General features: G+C 45.4%; 1 protein-coding gene across 1 annotated transcript; it reads right to left on the bottom strand.

Moving 5' to 3' along the window:
- Nucleotides 1-518: 518 nt before the first annotated feature.
- Nucleotides 519-17,714, bottom strand: LOC142936942 (supervillin-like). The gene is made up of 32 exons (XM_076080103.1): nucleotides 17,440-17,714; nucleotides 16,161-16,316; nucleotides 15,858-16,034; nucleotides 15,349-15,383; nucleotides 14,171-14,232; nucleotides 12,967-13,112; nucleotides 12,483-12,711; nucleotides 11,664-12,250; nucleotides 11,343-11,469; nucleotides 9,856-9,903; nucleotides 9,676-9,738; nucleotides 9,166-9,240; nucleotides 8,985-9,072; nucleotides 8,691-8,723; nucleotides 8,408-8,606; nucleotides 7,288-7,457; nucleotides 7,088-7,207; nucleotides 6,863-6,999; nucleotides 5,996-6,143; nucleotides 5,673-5,818; nucleotides 5,324-5,499; nucleotides 4,371-4,515; nucleotides 3,944-4,262; nucleotides 3,682-3,827; nucleotides 3,405-3,512; nucleotides 3,108-3,310; nucleotides 2,864-2,997; nucleotides 2,621-2,776; nucleotides 2,350-2,493; nucleotides 2,148-2,260; nucleotides 1,858-2,013; nucleotides 519-1,651 (listed from the first exon to the last, which is right to left on the bottom strand). Exons 1-32 carry the CDS (start codon nucleotides 17,712-17,714, stop codon nucleotides 1,562-1,564), a joined length of 4,911 nt encoding a protein of 1,636 aa, XP_075936218.1. The 3' UTR covers nucleotides 519-1,561.
- Nucleotides 17,715-20,677: the final 2,963 nt, after the last annotated feature.

The following is a 20,677-nucleotide window of genomic DNA, read 5'->3' as shown; positions in this document are numbered from 1 at the left end:
CCTGTTGAGTAATTCCCTTTTGTCCCATTGCTGCATCGTATTATGATAAATTGAGGCTGTTATCGATGGAGAAGCACCACTTTGGTCCACACTGAAGTATGTCAACAGCTACTCGATGGATTAGCACAAACATTTGGACAGACATTCATGGTTCCCAGAGGATGAATCCCATTGACTTTGGTGATCCCCTGCCCTTTCCTGAAGCGCCATCAGCAGCTCCACCATTGGGATTGAGTGTCTCAACAACCTTTGCCTTAAAAATCGGCAGATATTCATTTACCCCTTTGTACATTGTGTTTAGTGCTAATTTGCATATGTTGGCATGCTGACACACTAAACTAACATGGTTAACTTAAACATCAGCATTTTAGTGTTGGCAATGTTAGCATGCTGATGTTAGCGTTTAGATCCAGTACAGCCTCACAGGGCTGCTTGCGCAGTTGTAGAAGTCTAGTTCTTCCCCGGTATGATTTTCTGACAGTGAGTCAAGAAACACTTGTTCTTTAATTCTGACAACAAAAACGTTTTTAGAAAAAGCTTAAACTATAAAATCAACAGTAGCTTCTGTTTCTATCTACATTCGTCCGGTAATAAGGATATTACACAAATATCAAAGTATCAAGACATTTTAAGTGCATCACCATCAGCAGAAATATTGAGCGTTCACACGATAGAGAGATACAGTATGTCGTTGTGTATTACCGTGTTATGTGAGGCTGTTTGGAACAGCGTGTTGATTGAGGAGCAGCAGAATGAGCGTGTTGTTTTGGGCCAGAGGAATGTTATTGGAGCATGTCTACCTGCTCTCTCATGCATAGCTAATAGTGAATCCCCAAGGAGTCCTAATAAGGCATTAGCTTACCCACAGCCACAATGAACACATGGGCTTAAGCTGCAATACACATGGCACGAACCTTTGTACACACAAGGCAGGCAGACAAATGAACACATCAGTATGACACACGACTGTAAAATACACAGACTACGGAGTCAAACACACTCGTTTTAAGGTTTTGGTGACAATCGGGAGGAGAAGCAGCAGTTTTAAAAATCTGTTAACTGAAATTCAGCAAAAACGGTAGCTTTGAGCATGCAGAGATGTTTTGACGTAAAGGTATCAATCGAGGAGGAAAACTAGAAAGTTTAGCCTTTTATTTTTTTCTTGTTTACATTGTTTTTTTTAGCATTGAACCTTTTTTATGCACTCCTTTGTTTTCTCACCCATATCCCAGTTTGTTACTGATGTCCTTCCTTCACTCCCACATGCCTTTTTCTTTTTATCTTTCACTGATTTGTACAGATACAATTTAATAGGAAAATGTGTTTTTTTTTTTTTGCTCTGAACAACAGCTACAGAGAAATCCATGTCTGATAAAGAGTTCACACACTCATACTAGTTTGACATCAATAAAAGTGAATTTCTTTGCTCTTTTTATTACTTTGTAAGCAGTCCTTTGTGCAGCAGCATGGTGCTGATGCCCCCCCTGCCATCTTCCCTTCTCAGTGGAGGAGGAAGTCCCTGCTTTCAGAGCGCCAGTCAGCCTCCATTTGTTTCCGCTGTCTAGCAAAGCAGCCCTTTGCTTTTCTTCAGATCAATTTGCTTCCAGTCTGGGAGGGAAGCATATTCATCTCTCTTCATTTCCAAAATAGTCTGAAACATAATTGTAGAGATTTATTTACAGAGGAAACAATGTGAAAATCAATTCATATAATTAAATATAAATGTTAACGTTTCGACTTCCTCTCAGGATTTATCATCAGATTATAAACAGAGCATTCATTTTCATTTGCAAAATACGGCGAACACTGCGGCCTGCTGGTTGAAAGACATCACTGCATACTGCTCCGTCAGTTTACCTGAAAGTCTTGATCAGACAGGTAGACTTCCAGGCGCTGGGGGTCCACTCCTTCAGGTAATGGGCTCCGCAGCAGCTCCTCCAGAGGGTACTGGGTCTTCATGAGCTGGGCCAGGGCGTCCTGCACCAAGGTCAGCTTCACCCGCCCCGCATCGCCCTGACGCATACATCAAACACACCCATGGTAAGAGAGAGATTCAGCTATGACCGCCAACATTAGGCTGTATTAATATCTAGACCTCAAAAATTAGAAGCAGCAGATGTATAGATATCCCTGCATGGTGTTCGTACCTGTGTGTGGGGTCCCAGGCTCTTCTCCCAGCGGGGGAACACGTTAGTAAAAGTGAGAGGTTCTAACCCCTCAAATATGAGGTAGGCCTGCAGTGGGCGTCTTGGGTTCATCTCTGGGAGACAGAAATAAGCCAAAAAATGTGTTAAACACGTCGACAAACCTAGTAACCCTTTCATTTCCTGACAAGCATCTTCCTCCTACCTTTGCAGTACTGCAGTGCCGTCTGCATGGCACACCTCCTCTCGTCATGCCAGCAGCTCCAAGCCAAAGCCGAGCTCTCTGTCTGGTCAGGCTGACCCCTCTGCCACAGGTAGACCTCCAGACGGTTGTCAAGCAGGAACAAGGCTGGTGGTCAAACAACAAACATTGGTGATATAATAGACAACAAAGTGGACATTAGATTTAATGACCTTGATGTTTCTCTTGGGAGGTTGACAAGATACAGAGCTGTATGAGTTGAGTGTGCTCTCACCCGGCTGTGGAACAGAGTACAGACTCTCCTGGACAAACGGTGCTGCCATCACGAGTCCCGCCAGCCGCGATGGACTCTGCAGCTCTTCGGCCTGGAAACTCCCAGAGGAGGCGCTCATGTGTAAGAGACGAGGTGTGAAGTTATACTTTCCTGGATCTGACAGAAGATATTTTTTAACTGTGATTTTAAAGTTTACAGAGCGGAAAGAAATATATCCTGAGTTGAAAGGAGCTGTTTTACTACCTTGCAGCATGCAGTCGTAGGCCTTCCTGTCCATCTGCCCCAGGGCTGTCCAGAAGTCTGCAGGCTCTGAGCCTTCCTCCACTACCTGCACCGTCACCGGGCTGCTTTTGCTGAGACCCAGCTCTGGTGGACACCTAATACGTAACACATACAATTCACAAGCTGGAAAATTATTTCAACCTTCAATGCAAAAAAAAAAAAAAAAACGGACCGTTTGAAAGCCCACCCAGTGAATGTGACTCACATTTGAGTGATATGCTCCACTGCCCTCTTGCTGACCTCTCTGGAGCTGCTATGAGCTTTACAGCCAGTCCAGAGATACAGCACTCCCTGCTGGCTATTGAGCAGGACAACAGAGCCCCTGGATCTCAGACCTGCACAGCAGCAATCCACCTCCAACAGAGAGCCTTCCTCTGGGAGCTCACCTCGCACACAGAACAGATGCCACTCTGCCACAACAAACAGATAAGGTTTATTTTTAATCAAATGACAAAACAAGGAGAATGGACACAGGGAAGACAGAAATATGCCCTTACTGTACTGTACCTGCGTTAGTGCAGGCCTCCTCTCGCTTTCCCTTGTGAATGACCAGGCCTCCCTGGAAAAGCTGCAGAAAACAGGGAGGTTCCTTTCCCTGAGGTACCACCACCTTCAGAAACAACATAACACACAGGCTGTAAACAAAAACAGTCCTGCTGGAAATGAAGATGTCAGCATATAGTTCTGACTTCTCTAACTACGTATAAGCCTTAAGATGTCTCCACTTTATTATAGTAAAAGTATAAACCCTCACCAAAGGACCTTACCGAGGACCTTACCTGTGAGTCTTCATGGTTGTTCATCCCAATGGACAGGAAAGCAGCGGTGTCCCGCCCGTTGACACTGGAGTGACGGCCCCGCCACAGGAAGAAGGCTGTGTTTTCCTTTTGACCGGGACTACACTCATCAGGGCTGTTTGTCTTATCTACAGCAGAGAAAATCTATTTATATATCAAATCAAATTACACTGACTGAAACAGCAGAATAAGCCACAATAAAGAGTGTGACGGTGGGGTATCATGGGATGATGATGTCACTGACCAACAGTGTTGATGCTGTACGTCCAGCGGATGACGTAGGAGTCTCCTTCGTGAAGCTGTCCGGTGCTCTGCACAGGAATTTCGCAGTCATCAAACTCCTGGACATGCCAAGTGTCCACAGCAACTGTTTTCAGCTCCATCTGACATCCTTCCTCCAGCGTGATGACCCCGTGCCCCCTCTGGACGTCAACCCCAGCCAACACGTTATGGACCAAGCCGTCCCCTCCCAGAGACTGACCCGACACCAGAGCCTTGGCGTCACAGGCACTTAGAACGCCTGAAGGTGGAGACGTCGCCTGGGAAGACAGAACGGGGGCGGGCTGTGGAGAGTTGGAAGTTAAAAGCTAAAAAGGGAATCTTTAAAATCACTGTTATCTTCCTGGTATCAGTCAACAATTCACTTATAAATGTTACACTGTGGGATGAACCTGTGTCTCCTTGCTCACTGCAACAGCTCCCTCCATGCCTCCTTTCTCGCCTGTCCAGTCCAGGAACTTCTCCCTGAACAGAGCCGTCTCGTTGTGCTCTGAGACACAACCGAACAACGCCCAGCTGGGACGCCCCTCTCCCTTCCTGAGGCCAGAGTTAAAGACTTAGTCCAGGAAGGGAACCCATTTTCAAGGAGTATAATGGCAGTATAGTGCAGCAAATATACACTTTAGAGGCTTAAACCTTAATAGACAGTAGAAATCATTACTAACTCATATTTACCTGCCTCTTCAGTATTTATAGTACTAGTATTTCTGCACATTTAGGTGCATTCTACGGCTTTGGAGTTTGTAGAGAATAAATATGGCTGTATACACTATATGGCCAAAGCTATGTGGACATGCCTGACCTCAACCCCATCCAACACCTTTGGGGTGAACGTGGAACATGACTACGAGCCAGAGGCCTCATCACCCAGCATCGGTGTTGGACCTCACTAATGCTCCAATGTGGCTGAACGGGAGCAAATCCCTGCAGCCTGTTACTGAACTCTTCACAGAAGAGTGGAGGCTGTTATACCAGCAGATTAATGCAGATGGTTTTGGAATGACATGTTCAACAGGTTTCTGTCCACTTGAATTGAATTTCTAAACAACTGTCTTTTGCCAGCTGCAGCATGTACAGTAGCGTGGACTTACAACGGCATGCCATGTGGACACAGTGCTGTATGCTGTGTTTTTTTTCCATGTGTGGCAGTGTGGAATTACGATGCATTTGCTTTGGTTTTAGAGACCATTAGGGTGTGGCTGCAGTAATGCTGTATGCTCACTGTGTAGTACATACTCACAGCTGTACTCCACTCTTTCTGTAACGTGTTCCGATATTAATATGCTGTGTATTTTTCGCCGTGAAGTGCGAACTAAAAGCTTTACCGCCTGCAGTGTGAACTTACTGCGGTGTGTTCGGGTTGCACTGCGTGGGATCCAGTGGATTGACTCGACAGTTGCTGTAGTCGTAAGCTCCGACCCACACTTGGTGAGTCAGCTGGAGAGCAACGGTCGTCCTGCTGAGGGAAACATCCTGTCCATGCCACAGGTACACCTCACTGCCGAAATCAAAAACCAGGGTCTGCACACACACACACACACACACGTACAGTAGGTTCATCGATTTGAAACCGAGACATGATCTATCTGACATGAGCTATTAAAACTGACTTAATGGCTGACACAAAACAAATTGGCAACAACACATGATCAACAGCAAGAATGATGGAGCAAACAGGAGAATCGAGAGGAGACCTCAGAGGAGCCCAGCAGGGAGATACTGGGGATGGAGGCCCAGCCCTGTTCATGAGGCACCAGTCTGTTCTCCACCAGCCTGTATACACAGTTGGACTCCACCACACCACACTCATAGAGCTCATCCTCCTCTTCTGCACCGGCTCCTGTGGGGAAAGCAAACAAATCTTTCATCTCATTTTTTTAATGTATGTTGGTTTTTCCATAGCAACATGGGTTGATAGATTCTTATTATATTGATTAATTTATAATCTGCCCTTTACAATTTAATGATACACAGTAATCCTAAAACAATCTATTCAGCAGACGTTATGACCACTAACCTCTGTATTGTCTCCTTCCTCCTAGAAGCCTCCAGAAGCCTGCAGCCACGCTGCTGTCACAGTTTAGCCCCTCCTCCAGACGGACCACCTGAGAGGCCCGACAGCCGAGATCCTGATGACTCTGGATGGATGATGCCAGCTCAGAGGCCTGAAAAACAATTATGATCAGTTTCTAATACGACGGCAGAACAGGCGTATGGAATCTAGTAATAAACCAGGTGCTGCACCAAATTCTGTGGCCCATCAGGTGCTGCGAGTTACAGTATTTGTTTTATTACAACTGCAAATTTTACTATCAAACTGTATTTTGATAGCAGCTGTTACCAAAAAGAGGTCCCCTTATAGTATTTAGTTTGAGTCAAACAGCTGAAATCCTTAATGAAGTCACATAATTTAACACCTGGAAAGTTCAAAGTGAATTTACGAACCCAACAATTCAATTTTACTTGTGGCAAATGTTCTGCAAAATGTTATAATCTTTCATTTGAAACTTTAAACCTCCAACATGGCAAAATGATCATTAAGTAACTGAACTGAAAGTAATCAAAACATACATATTAAGCTGTAGATGATGTAACCTGAGAGCAGAAAGCATTACAAAGCATCTATACTGCCAGTATTACCTCCAGAAACTGTTAATATGTTTTACTGCATGCAGATGTTGTTGTCCAGCACATAAAGGGATGTTTTACGACGTTGGATAATAAGGTTTTCAAGTGAAGCCTTTTTACACATTTTCACCAAATTCACATTTTATGGCACACAATGCCTTATGCACCTATTGCACCGTGGCATCCTGTACATTTATGCTGACAACATACTGTGTTGATCCCCGGCGTATACAATAAAAACAGTCCTCGGTTGTACCTTGGCTTTCTCTTGTTCATTGGCAAACTCTGCGCTCCACAGGAAGCAATGCTCCGGAGTGACCAGCAGGAAGCAGTCCCCGCTGTTCAGCGACTGCACTGACGGCTCCACCAGACGCACCTGGACATGCCGCCTTCCTGTCACCACAAGCACTAGTTAATACAAAAACCTCAACACACAGACGTCATTATAAGCACACACAAGAGGAAACAAATATTTTCTGACCTTTGACGTGAATGAGCATCAGGCTGCTGAAGGGAGGAGAGGACTTGGTAGAATCTGCGGAACAGATAAAGTCTTCTGATGCGGAAAGATGTGAATCTGCCACCGAGGAGTTCTTGGACTCTGTCGGGAGGGAAAATTCAAGATCAAGCAGAAGCCGAATAAGGAGGATAAAGTCAAGACAAAGAAATATTCCCACTCACTCTTCTCTGCTTGGGAGCTCTCCTCAGCAGCTGTGTTGTTGACTGTCTCTCCCATGTAGTCCTGCCTGATGTCCTCCCGGGCAGCGAGAGCCCTCAGAGGGTTTCTGGAGCCCTGAGTCCGACGGGACGGACGGACGGACCGCCTGTGCTCTGCTCCTGATGAGGTCAGTCTGCACCGCACACACATGACAAATACAGCTTCACACAGACAGTACAGGTAGTCTCCATGAGTATCCACAACAATATTATTTACTGTAACTAATAGCTACTGATGTGTTACTACTGCTGTGAAAGGAAGCATAAAGCCGCACAGAGTAAACGTTGGTCTTTAGTGCACAACAACAGAGTGATTTTGCCCTTAATCGAAGAAATTAAATTAAGTGCCATCAATAACTTTTGAGACAGTTACGAGATTTAAGAGAGCTGCAGAAGTGTGCTAACCCTGCTGGGACTCACCAGCAGATGGCTGTATTACATGCTCAGAGGCAGAGAATTCACAACAAAGACCAGAGTTGGAATCGATGGATTCAGCACACAAACCACATCGATATCAAATTGAAAAAAGGTAGTACGTATTGTATTGGCCGGGCTATAAAATACAATCATTTTGGTGTATTTAAAAGGGCAACAATGAATCCGAAAACTTAGACACGACCTCCAGTAAAAACACGAGTTGTTTTTAGGTTTTAAGGTGTTTCAGAATTAATTACATATTCACATAAAAACAACATGAAGAACCGCGACAAATGTTACCACTTAAAATGTCTAGTTTATCCCTCTTAAATTCATTTATATAAATAAATAATATTCTAAATTGAATATTGTCAATATAACTATTATCATGGGGAAGATTCTACTTTTTTCTTTATCAGTTTATTTATGGCTTAAAAAGTCAAATTTTTAGGACCATTTATTGGGATTTTTATGCATTTCAGCCCTGATGTCTGTCAGTGAACTGTATATAAATATATACAGTAGATTACGGTATTATTATTACAAATATAGATGTGGTGCAATTTATCTTCCTGAAATAAAGATCACTTCCACACCCGTCAGAGGCCATAGCATAGTATAGATTATTGCTCAGATAGATACAATATGTGGTAAAAACCAGGCTCACATGGGTGCGTTGGTTTGGCAGAGGACACTCAGGTCCTGCTCACTCTCTGCAGCAGCAACGTCTCCACAGGGTGGGGGGGCGCAGGCCGAGGGAGGCGACCGATCTCTGTAGGAACCAGCATCGAACGCGTTTGATTCACCCACAGGCGTCTCCGCCCTCACTTCATGTGGGGCCACTGAGAGCGGGGAGCTCTGTGGAGCTGCAGGGGGACGGGACAGGAAGTATGAAATAAAATACTCAAGACTTTAACAACTTATATCAGAGAGGCTTTACATGACCTTACCTTCAAACTCAACCAGAGACTGCATGGGGATTTCTGTTAAGCAAATAAGAGTAAACAGTTTAGAGAGAAACAAACAATAAAAAACAGAGTTTTTATTCATATCTAATGTAGCTCTAACCTTCATATGAGCATTTTGGAGCTTCAGAGGAGAGTTCCTTGTTAGGAGAGATGTCATTTCTGTCCGATTCTGGAGATCCTAACGGAAACAGAGGGCACGAGTCAGAGACACAAACCTCCTGAGGTGAAGATAAGAGATATAATGAGAGTAGAGAAAACCAGAACAAGTAAACTCACCTCTCTTGTTCATACATCCGGTCTCCTGCGTCTTACTTTCCTGCTCTGTATTCATTTCCTCAACTTCGTCCATCTCATCGTCAATCCTCTATAAAGTCATAAAAACAGACGTGTTCATGTCGGAAACAGATGAGCTCTTCGGTGGATTAAAACGGGAAAGAGAGATGTCGCTCTGTGTCACCTTCTGTCTCCACTGAGGCACAATCTGGTCTTTGGTAGAAGAGGAGACTTCTTGTGCCTCAAAGGACAGACTTGTCTGAAGATTAAGTAACAACAGAATACATGGATGAGTAAGCAACAGGCGAGTTCTTTAGTGTTGACAAAACTCCAGCTTGGTTCTTTTTCTTTCTTTTGTCTTTCTCAAACGTTGTTTCCAATTGTTAAAATTAAAATTAGGAAGGTTGGATATGGAAATATGACAGAAAAAAGTTTTGTGTAAGAGAACATAAAAAAGAATATAATCAACAGAAACTGATACGTGAGAGCTGCGATGTGTCACTTCAGAAGAAGGATCATTTTCAAACAAAAAAAACACTCCGCAGGTGACAGAGTAGACTCGTTATCGAGAGTGAAACTTCACACATCATCTGCATGTGAGACAGTGCGACGAAAGAAAACTTGTCACTGCATACAAAACACTGCAAACCAAAAAGCGACTATGAGCCAGCCATGCAGCGACTCAAACAATTACCTGATTGAAACACATGATATATTGGGGTGTACTGCTAGAATAGACAGAGGCAAAGACGGGTTCCTGGGAGAGAAGAGAAAGGGGTAGGCTAAAGCTATTGTAAAATTAGTGAGTCATACAATCTTCATAATAGGGATTTAGATGGATCTATGCATTTCAAAGTATTAGTGGAAAACGTACCCAGCACTGAGTGTTGACACCCTCCCCATGAAGGTTTTTTGTCTCTTCCTGCAGAAGTAAAAAAAAGATATCACCGTGAAACTTATCCAGTTGTATTAGGACAATTGTTTTTTGTAATACAAGTTTTCTGAAATGTTACATTTAAATATGAGGCATTATCTTATGCTAGCTTTTGGTGAATTTAGGAGAAATCTACACAAGTAGTAACAAACACCAAAACAACTATTTTGGATGTTTTCTTTCCACTAGTCTGCAAGAAGACATTTTGACGTCATGGAAGTAAAATAGCCCAAGATCTTAAAATTGACCATTGTTTTTGCCTGGTGGTGACACACACACACACACACACACACACACACACACACACACACACACACACACACACACACACACACACACACACACACACACACACACACACACACACACACACACACACACACACACACACACACACACACACACACACACACACACACACACACACACACACACACACACACACACACACACACACACACACACACACACACACACACACACACACACACACACACACACACACACACACACACACACACACACACACACACACACACGTCACCGTGGTGCAGCTGAGTTCATAAGGTCATAAAAGGGTCAACATTTAACCACCAGAATCAAATCAGTCTGTTTACATTCCACATAATGCTCTGAGACAGTCAAACCCCTCTCAGTACAAGAACACTAGATATTCCCCAGTAACTCTAATCTGATCTCAAGACATTTAGCACCTACCAAATCCAGAGTGCAGTTGCTAAGAGATGCTATATCTGGTTTCACTGGAATGACAAATGCACCGATCTAACCACTGGCCTCTTCTCATTCTGGATTTCAAACAGAGTGAACCCAACAACCTCAAAACTAATTTCAACAAAGCCCGTGGTTGCTTTCCCCAAGTGCTGTCCTTTACACTGTCTTATCTTTGACTGAGGTGCTTTGGAGATCAATGACTACGAATTTTAATATGAAAAATGTGCAGAGGAGCTAGCAGCATTTTGACTCCCAGAGTAGTGCACGACAGTCTTCCTCGGCTGTAAGTGTAAGTGAGGGTAGAGCAGTAGCTTCCTGTAGCTGATAAAGCTTGATTACTGTGGCCGCTGGAAGGCGAACTAAATGAACACGTCGATACTATATATTCTATATCACCTCTGGATTCGTTTGACAACCCAAATATTTAGTTTAGGAAGATTTAAGTGAGTAAATCAAACTGAAAGCTTAAAAGTGAAATTAGACTGTATCTGTCTCTGCTGACAGTCTAGTTTGGAGCCAGTGGGTTTGAAAGGATTAGAGATGATGGAGGGCCAAACTCTTTCCCCTTTACAGACAAGAAGCAGAGCAGCTGTTGATTCTGCAGCTGTGATTTGGTCCTCTGAGATCATCGCTGCACATGCTGAAGATCTCACAGACCTTTTGCAGTAACAGTGTGACATATCTTTGTTTCTCACCTTACTTCTGCTGGTGTTGGTTGACTCCTGCAGTTTAACGGTGCCATCTACCAGTGTGACCTGAACATGTCCCGTGGCTGTTGTTTCTTCATTCATCCTCCTCACACCGTCTTCCTCATTCGGCTGTCTTTTGGACACAACAAATACACAGAATATAAGCCAAAGAACATTTCTAAATGCTACCCAAAAACTGTATTTCAGTTCAATTGGCATCCTAAAACTGCTGAGAGCTGCTGACAGCCGTCCCTAATACATGAAGCAGTCGATGTTCTCCCCAAATTTCTTCTTTTTTTTGCTTATAATGAGACATGCATCACTCACTGAACTCTCACAGTCGTATCTGAGCTGTGATCCGCAGAGGACACCAGCTGTCCCGGCAGCTTTGTCTGGCAGGGCCTCTCCTCCTGAGGAGTGTGCTGCTCCGACATGGCTCTTATCGGTGTACAGGCAATGGTTTCCCTCCTGGTTCGAGCCCTCTGCCTCCAGGGAGTGGCAGCCAGTGAGCCTCCCTCCCCACCTGAAGCTTCTCCTCTCTTCCTCCGTGGTGCTGCAGACATTTCCTGCAGCTCTGTGCTCTCCCTACTCCCATGCATCCCTGCTTCTACACAGCCTTCGCCATTCTGTTCATGGCTGGAAGGTGCATCCGTCTGACCGCTCTCCTTCCTGCTCCACTCTGAGCCTCCGGAGGAGCTCTTCTTCAGGATTCCTCTCAAGACTGGCTCGTGGTCGTGGTGCTGTAGGCCCTGCTGGGTAGAGCCAGTGGGGTCAGCAGGCACAGGACCAGTGTCAGGTCTTGGCTGGGAAAAGTGTATCTCACTGGGTTTCAGGTTGACAGACGAGGCCTGCTGTCTGTCGGACAGACGACGGGACAAACAGAAGGCGGGAAGCTGTACGGGGCCTTTTTGGAGCTGAGCAGAGACCAAAGGGTGAGACATACAGTAGGTATCGATCATTTTCAAAATGTACTTGATTTAGAAACATGCTTTGTATTCAGAGATGATGTATATTTAATCTTAAAAGCCTTCACTGTCTCCTCTAAAAGCACTTTCTCTCGTGTTCTTTCTTCGTTTCGGTTTTAGTATTGACCGTCTTTTATTGTTACTTTTGTATAAAACACAGATTTTTGGCTCGTCTACTCACCAGGCCGACCTCCTCCACAGTGATGGGCTGAGTGCGGTACCGAGCCCCCTTCTGCCTCCGTCTCTCTGGGGGCCCGTCAGCGGGGTCGCCCCCCTCCCTCCCCGGCTGGGAGAGTTTGTTGAACAGGGCCAGCTTCTCGCTCATGGTCAGCTTGCAGCTCTCATCGCCATCCTCCACCGACTCCGCCTGCAAGGACTGGGACTCCACTGGTGGTGCTGGTTTGGGGGTGCTGCAGAGAAACATGAGCACACGTTATATAAAAGAGGCTTATGATCACAAAATAAAAGCAAAGCTAATAATGAATTGATCTTGCTAGATCTTGTGTGCTCAGGCACACTGTTGCACTGGATGACGTGCTCCTTTATCAACATGAACAGGGTAGTTTATCATGAGTCAATCCCACATACACCGTACTGCTGCCGGAGAGCACCAAATGTGTACTGAAGCTCAAATCTCCCTCCATGTGGCCACTAGGCTCGCCCACCTGATTGCCACGATTTCCTCACAGGTGATTGGCTGAGTAAGAAATCGATGGTCGTTTCCCCGACGCACCCTGCGCTCGTGACAGACGCTCCCCGAGCGAGGCTTTAGGTAGGCCGAGGCCTCTGGCGGGGCAGACTTCTCCAGCTCCTACGGAGGAGGCGGGGAAACATGTTAATATCAGCACATGACATTTTGACCGTCGCATTTGGTCCTTTTAGCAGCTCCAATCGACAGCCTTCACCTGCTAAATAAGTAATAAGGGAGACCACAAAAATGGCAGTGAAAACTCTCCCCTCCTGATGTCTCCTGTTCTATTTGTATGGACGGATGGCGGGAGGGGAGGTGGGTTGGATTAGCTGGTTAATAAAGCAGCTTGCTGTAAGGTGGAGCGTGTTGGCTACATGGATAGAATGCCAGCCCAACCGGTCACAGTGTAACCAGAGCTCTGCCGGCTTCAGTTACCTCCCCGCCTGCCTCCACAGAGGAGCAGGCTAATTATATACACCGCTGCTATGGTTGTTAATGGTAATACAGTGTCTGGCACATTTACACCTGGTGCTTCATGACTAAAAGTGTGCAGGAGGTGAAAAGGAATGGAGATTGGAAAAAAAACAGTGTTTCATCTTCTGTGCAGAGACAAGAACTGTGTTTTTCACACTGTAAATTTAGTCTTTCTTTTGATAAGTACAAACAGACACACCGTAGCATAAACGGTGCACCTGTTTAACCATTCATATCTCTCAACATGAGCAGGTTGTGTTCTGCGTGCTCAGCGCTGACTCGCCATGCGTCTCAAACCGTAAGGCGAGTAGCTGAGATGACTGTCCTTGATGGACGGAGCTTTCTCTGGCTGTTCAATACATTTCTCGATAACTTATCACCAGTTCATAATAGTAGCTTTTGATCTAGTATGGGGCATCTGTCATTATTAGATGAATTTGAGTTTGCAGTTGGCAGCAGATCTAGTTAGACGAGTTCATCGCAGCCTAATTGTCATGAGTAAACTTTCAGAAAGCCTTAAATTATTCAGCTGTGGCTGTGCGTGGACGGACGTCTCCATCACATCAGATGGAGAAGCAGGGAAACGCCTCGGATGGATCGTATTTAGAAGCGGGCAACAGACAGCACATAACATAAGAGAGAAGAAGCAGGTCATGAGCAGCAGCAAGGATCCCGTTTCAGTGCAGAGACGGACATAGACTCACTTTAAACAAAGACATCTTGGCTGCCACACTCATTTTGGCTCTGTCGTCTGTTTTCACATCAGCTGCGAGAAGACAAACGGCATTAATCACTGTGTCATTAACAGTTGATGAATCATCACACATGTCAGACACTATCTAATTTAAGGAAGGTGCTGGAGATCAAACAGGCCTCAATCGGTTAGTTTGTGATTTTCTGTGATAAACTGACCCTTTAAAACACAAACAAAATAAGCGCTCGAGGCGGCTGTAGACGAGCAGCTCCCTTGTTCTGTGAGGAAAAATTACTGTTTTTGACAAAGGTGGCTTTAAAGAGAGAGTAGACAATGGCAGGTAAAATATTCTAAATACAGCCTGCACTTCTTCTTTTAGGTGTCTAAACTACGTTCTGCTGCCGCCCCCGGCAGCACATTGCTTTGCTGCTTCTCCCAGCTGGGGGAGCGCCAATGTCCATCTGCCGAAGGTAATAATAAACTGACTAAAGATAAGTACCTCATATAAAACCACTTTAAAAAAAAAATCAGAACTATCCCTTTAACTTGTGTTGTATTTGTAGAGTGAATACACTGTAAAGTGAATGGCAGACAACATAAGGCCTGAAATGAGTCCAAATAGCAAGAAAGTCTAGATTGTCTGCTTGTGTCTGTAGTTGTGGTGTAAATTCTCTGCGAGTCAATCTTAGACTTGCTTGTAATCTTTTTATGGGGGGGGGGGGGGGGGGGGGGGGGGGGACTGAGCAGTGCTCCACCGCTCACATGGTTTTGTGAGACATAAATCTGTCATCAAAGAGGAGTTTAAACATTGTGGGCCTTAAAATATAACCCGATTCATTTTATGAGCTGTTATATGGCTTTGTGGAGGCAACTGTGCAAGTTGGATGCACTCTAAATATTTGTTTTGTAAGACGCATGTGATGAAAATGTCTTTTTTTAAATGGCGTTTATGATCCTTCTGTTGCCCCTTAATATCCCACTGAAGACTTTAACTTGTTTCCCTCCTGCCATCATTGTGTTTACATCATGTTGTGTCAGTGGTGACCATTATTGTGCCGCTGTGACCTTCTCCCTCTCTGTGTCACCGTTCACACGGCCAGCGTAGCAGCGTAACACGGACAAAAGCTGTTTGTCTCTGAACACAATAACAAAGTGTGTGATTAAAGCCAGGCGGGAACGCAGCTTTACCTTTACGGTTCTCCTCTTCCTCTGCGTCCAACTGCCTAGAAGAGGGAAAAGAGGCACAACATGAAGTCACCAGGTGAAATACAAACAGGTTGGTGATGTGGAGCTGAATCTCCGGCTCCTGTGCGTTCTTCTTTCAGATCCGGCAGCAAGCTTTACAATACATGTCTTTGTGCTTCGGTATGCAGCTCCGAACAATCAAGATACTGAGTCATATTTGCATGCTCGGTAAAGCAACACTGTGGAGGTCATGACGGAGGACAAACACATGCAAACCACACCACCCGTGGGCATTTATGTAAAAGGTGCTGCACTTTGATATCTGCTCTTTGCAAATAAAAATGCAGTCAAACACAAACCGTGAGCAATTTGAAAGCCTTGGAAGTTACCAGATGTAAGTGGTTCTGGAAACTAGTCATACACTACTTTAAAAACATGTCAGCAAAACAGCATCTTCTTTGGCAAAACCCAAACCACGTGCCTCATCTTGCACCACAGCACACAGTCCCTACCCGCTGCTCTCCTCCATCTCATTGGCTGTGATCGGCTGTGTCCTGAAGCGTTCGCTTGTCTTGCGACCACCACCTGACCCGCCGTGGAGGTACCGCCGGGAGCGTCGGCGGCCCCCCTCAGAGCCCGGCTTCACAGCCAGATCCAGAGAGGACGTGGCTTGCCCAGCGTCAGGGCAACTAGTATCCACACAAACAGAGCAGGAGGAGGGAGGGGAAGAAGATGTTGAGGCGAGAACAAATACAGCCACAGAGGTACAGAGGGCTGACAGTGAGACTGGATCACACACATGCAGGTGACCCTACACTTTATCGGGCTGCGCTCCGCTCCCCGTCTGCTGCAGAAGAGCACTTCTCAACTGGCCCACCGACACTCGAGTGTGGAGCTGCAGGGCATCGAGTCCAACAGGGACGAGGTGCCCCTCCCCACTCAGCATGCTGGCAGAGTCCGGGGAACCCTGCCTGGAGGGGGCGGGAGTGAGGGGAAGGAAGTGAGGATGCAGGTGTGGCCAATGTAGGGGTAAGGAACTCTCTCGGGGGGAAAAAAACTCAATCTTGAACCTTTCGATCAAGAGCAGCAAAAAAAAGTGTGCAGCTCCAATCATGAAAGGTGCAACGTTGTACCTTTTTTTTTTTCTGACACTAAAGAGGTTAGCAGTCTCTAGCTCCTCTGAGGAAAAGCACCCAGACCACATGATGGGAAAAGTGTCAGACCGGAAGCGTACCAATCAACTGCAGAAGAAGAATCAGACTGGCTTTAACGTTCCCTGCTGGGACCCACTGATTTAGATCGCTCGGTTTGAATTAGTAACAAAGGTTGCAGAGCAACTGGTGAAGTCAAGGCTCTGGAGCTGCTCAAAGGTTGCGGGTAAGAAGCAGACCAAGTTCAAAAACTGGTCGTATAACTTCCTGGGATTTACATTGTGAACTTCAGAAAAGTTGTAAATACATCCTGAATACTATAATCTCTCAAGTCTAAAATCAAGACTTATTTGGCCTCTAATTGTATCCAGGTCTGTGTGAAGCTGTTCAGTAGCAGTGACTAAAACAAAGGGAGGAGGATCAGACTCTTTTAATGCTTCTGAAGAAGAAGAAAGCCATCCCTCTTGTGTGCATTTTCTACACAGTTTACAGTTTTCTCTCTGGTTACACTACCATTCTCCTCAGTGGTGATATTTATATGACGCCGTTACCAAAATATTTACTATCCGTTGTGTTATTTTAGGACGACACCTACAGTTTGCATTGATGTCAAGGTGGAAAAGGTTGAAGCAGGTGAAAGGTGTCATCGGGGGTTAGGAAGTAGGCATGTTGCTTTATTGGTGTTTGGACAAATTAAGCCCAGGAGACACCTGCTCTCCTCCACATTTAGGCTCGAGAAAACATAAAGACACAAACACTTTGCTGCATCCACACAACGCAAAACCTCTTTGGTTATTTACATATTTACGTTTACATTCACATATATGACTTTTAATAAAACAACATTTGGGGATTTTATGAAAACATTAGCCCTGCGTGAAGGCTGTGTAATGTTTGCATTACTCACTCAATGGAGTCACCCTTCACTGCAGACATGACTCACCTTCTCAAGTGGTTGGACTCTGCAGAACCCTCCAATCCATTTGTAACTCCTCGCGTCCTGCCGTTCACTCTCTCGCTGAGGCAATCTGAGTTCAAAGTCCCTCTGTGGGCTTCGGTCGCTGGGTCGTGCCCCTCCTTCCCGTCCCTCCTCACCCACTTGGAAGGTAGCTCCTCCATGTTGCCAAAGCGTTCGGCCAGCTCTCGCCTCCTCTCGGCTTTATAGCGAGCGATCCGCTCCGACCTGGGCTCCAGGACTGGGTTCTCCGTGGCGTCCATGTCCCTCGGGAGGATTTAGTCGATTATCTGCTCCTCGAACAATTGCAAAGCATTTAGGAACAGAAATCAGACGGGTTGTTCTTTCTCCACTTTTCAGCCAAGTCAATACACGAGAGCCTCCGGTGAAATTCAGATTCCATTGGACCTAAAGACTGTCTTAGCTGAACGTCCACCAATCAGAGGTTGAAGAACAATCTGTTCCTTGACGGGTGAGAGATTGCTCCCGAAAGAGGAGTAAGCAAACAAAAAATAGGTCAGAGGCTAACTCAGACAGAGACTCACCACTCACGTGCCCTTCAGCAGTCTGTACACGTCTTCCTAGAGAGGTTCATGACAACGGTGATGAGTCTTCATTATAAATTAACTAATTTCTCTAAAAGTGCATCCTCTTGCTAGAGACCATGTAAGATGACCTGCGCCCGCTTGCAGTGCCATGCAGGGATCTCCCCTTGCACTGAAACTCAACACCTCCGCTCCACTCTGGGTCTGGACCTCGATGGCACCGAGGATTCAGGCTTGCTGGTCTTCTCCACAACACTGACTGTAACCTCTTGTTCAAATGTTATCAAACAAGGTGCAATGAATCCCTGATTGGCTATGGATTCAAATTATTTTATGACCTATCTAAATTATGCGCATGTTCCCAGGCAACGTGCTGACAAAGATGAGCCAATAAAAACTCCCAGTTGGCTACATCGTGGTTGCCTGGAGGTGAATAAACAACACTAACAACGCTTGAGGCTGTAAGCCACATATAAATAGCACAGATATGACACGATTTGCATTTAAAGACAGCGGCTAACCATCAGGTTCACAAATGAGCGACTATGAGCGCTGAAAATGTGGATGTCAGCATTCCTGATGCAGGAAGCACAATGGAGCGAGGACAAAGCGACGTGAGCCACTGACTTAGTAAAGCAGATATATCTGCAGCAGGGCTGAATGGCTCTGGTGACAGTACAGCTCACAAAGTAAAAGATGCAAGTTTATTTTAGCATGTTTGCTGCTTCTCTTAGACTGCTGGACAGAAATACAGAGTGACTATAGTGCGATGACATAGCCTGCACAACTACTGGCCAGGTCTGCCTTTTATTAACGAAGCCATCTTGAATAAACTGAAGGCCACATTTGCAGACATGGTCAGCAGGAGATTGACTGATCCCTTCACAAGACAACAAGCTCAAAGATGTGTGTTCTGTGTGTCTGTGTTGCCACTTCAAAACATGCGTACATGTGCTTTGAACCAGATTTGGAGAACTCGGGAGTGAGCAAGCCACGAGCATCCCCGGTGCCCCCGACGCCACACTCCTTCATGTTTTTTGCCGGCAGAACACAAGAAAGTGGCCACTCTTGTTTAAAGAGCAAAAAGTCACGTGACAAGCTGCAGGATTGCCGATTGGAGGGGGGAATGCCATAGAGGCTCAACAGGGATCATTGGCTTCTAATCCAGCGACACTAGCTCTGAAATAAAGCCCGTGGATGAGCACACAGGTGCCATTCTCTACCTACTCAGGCAGGGAAACTTCCACAATGCTTTGATATTCTAGTGAAAATATCAAGAGGGTTAAGCAAAAGCCAATTAGTGTCAAGCTAAGGGTATGAATCCAAATCTTCTACACAGTTTAACAGATGAATTCCTCAAACACTCCCAATAGCACTTTCAACCTTACCGGGCTATATATTTTACATGCTGACAGACTGGTTTTACTCAAAGTGCAGACAGCAGCAGCAGAGTAAACCTGATTAAAAGGCGAGCCAGGAATAAGCCTCCGACCAATTACACCTGTCCTGGCTGGTCTACCTGCATGAAGCATGAGGAATTCTCAGAGGCCTTTCCTTCATACATCCACTATGCAAGTGTTCAGCAGCAAACGTCGTGACTCTGGATGTGTTCATGTAGATATTGCATTGACCTTTGGCCTGATCCCTACATTAAAAAGGCATGTGGCTGCAGGGCAAAGAGTACCAGCTTTCTCCTCATGTAACCACCCTAATCCACTTGTTAGCTCCCAGGGGGATGTAGCACATCAACAGCTGCTCTGATGGCAGTTTTAACATTTCAGATATACATTTTATTCATGTGTCTAACTAATAGCTACCCAGAGTGTCAAAACTCCGAATATTTAAAATGGATTGTGAAAAAAAATAGATGAACATTGAAATCACCAGACGCATAGAGTAACATACATTCATACATGTTTGGACTATCAAAGTACTTTTAAATTGAAATATGTTATAGTAATTCATAGAGAACAAAAATAAAGTATTCTAACAAAAGGCAAAGACCATAATTGAGTCAGTTGGGGAATAATGAGAGAAGGCTAACACACAAACAGGTGTTAAGATTAACGGTTCTTGCCGTTTCGTTCGTGCGTAAATTGCGCGTAAAACATGTTCCAAGCATATTTTAGACAATACTACACACAACTTTTAACACAAGGCTTGCAAAGTGACCGGACACCAGAAGCTCCATGACCACAGTACTACCGACACTTCAGCAGGTTCTGACAGAACAAACACCAACAGTGATGACATATTCAGAACTTGGTCCTAGCTGGCGCCTGGCTACATTTTCGACCGTAAATTCGTTATTAGAGACAACGGGGGTAGAATGGAGAACTTACATGAACCACGCGCCGTGTGAACCGGGGCATGAGTGGTGCCGCTGCCCTTCCTCAGACCGGCGGTCCCTCCTCACTGGCCCCCTTCAACCGGACTGTCGCTCCAAATGTAGTCACACTCGCAGCTGCGGAGGGCTCGCCGTATCGAGGGGGAGAGTATAAATAGAAGGACAAACCCCGGGACGTCCCCGCCACCGTCCAGGAAGCAGCCGTAAATATGGCAACCAAAGACGCAGCTCTCCTCGAGCTGTGGTCGCGTGCGTTTTTGTGGCGTTTCGAGCTTCACGTCAAATGACTTCACGTCAGTTGTTTTGTTTTTGGTCATTTGAATAATTGCGATCA

The sequence above is a fragment of the Anarhichas minor genome, unplaced genomic scaffold, assembly GCF_050575085.1.
Source record: "Anarhichas minor isolate MPS153535 unplaced genomic scaffold, ASM5057508v1 ptg000007l, whole genome shotgun sequence".
Taxonomy (NCBI): Eukaryota; Metazoa; Chordata; class Actinopteri; order Perciformes; family Anarhichadidae; genus Anarhichas; species Anarhichas minor.
The sequence above is the reverse complement of the archived record's forward strand: the minus strand, read 5'-3'. Positions and strand labels throughout refer to the sequence as shown.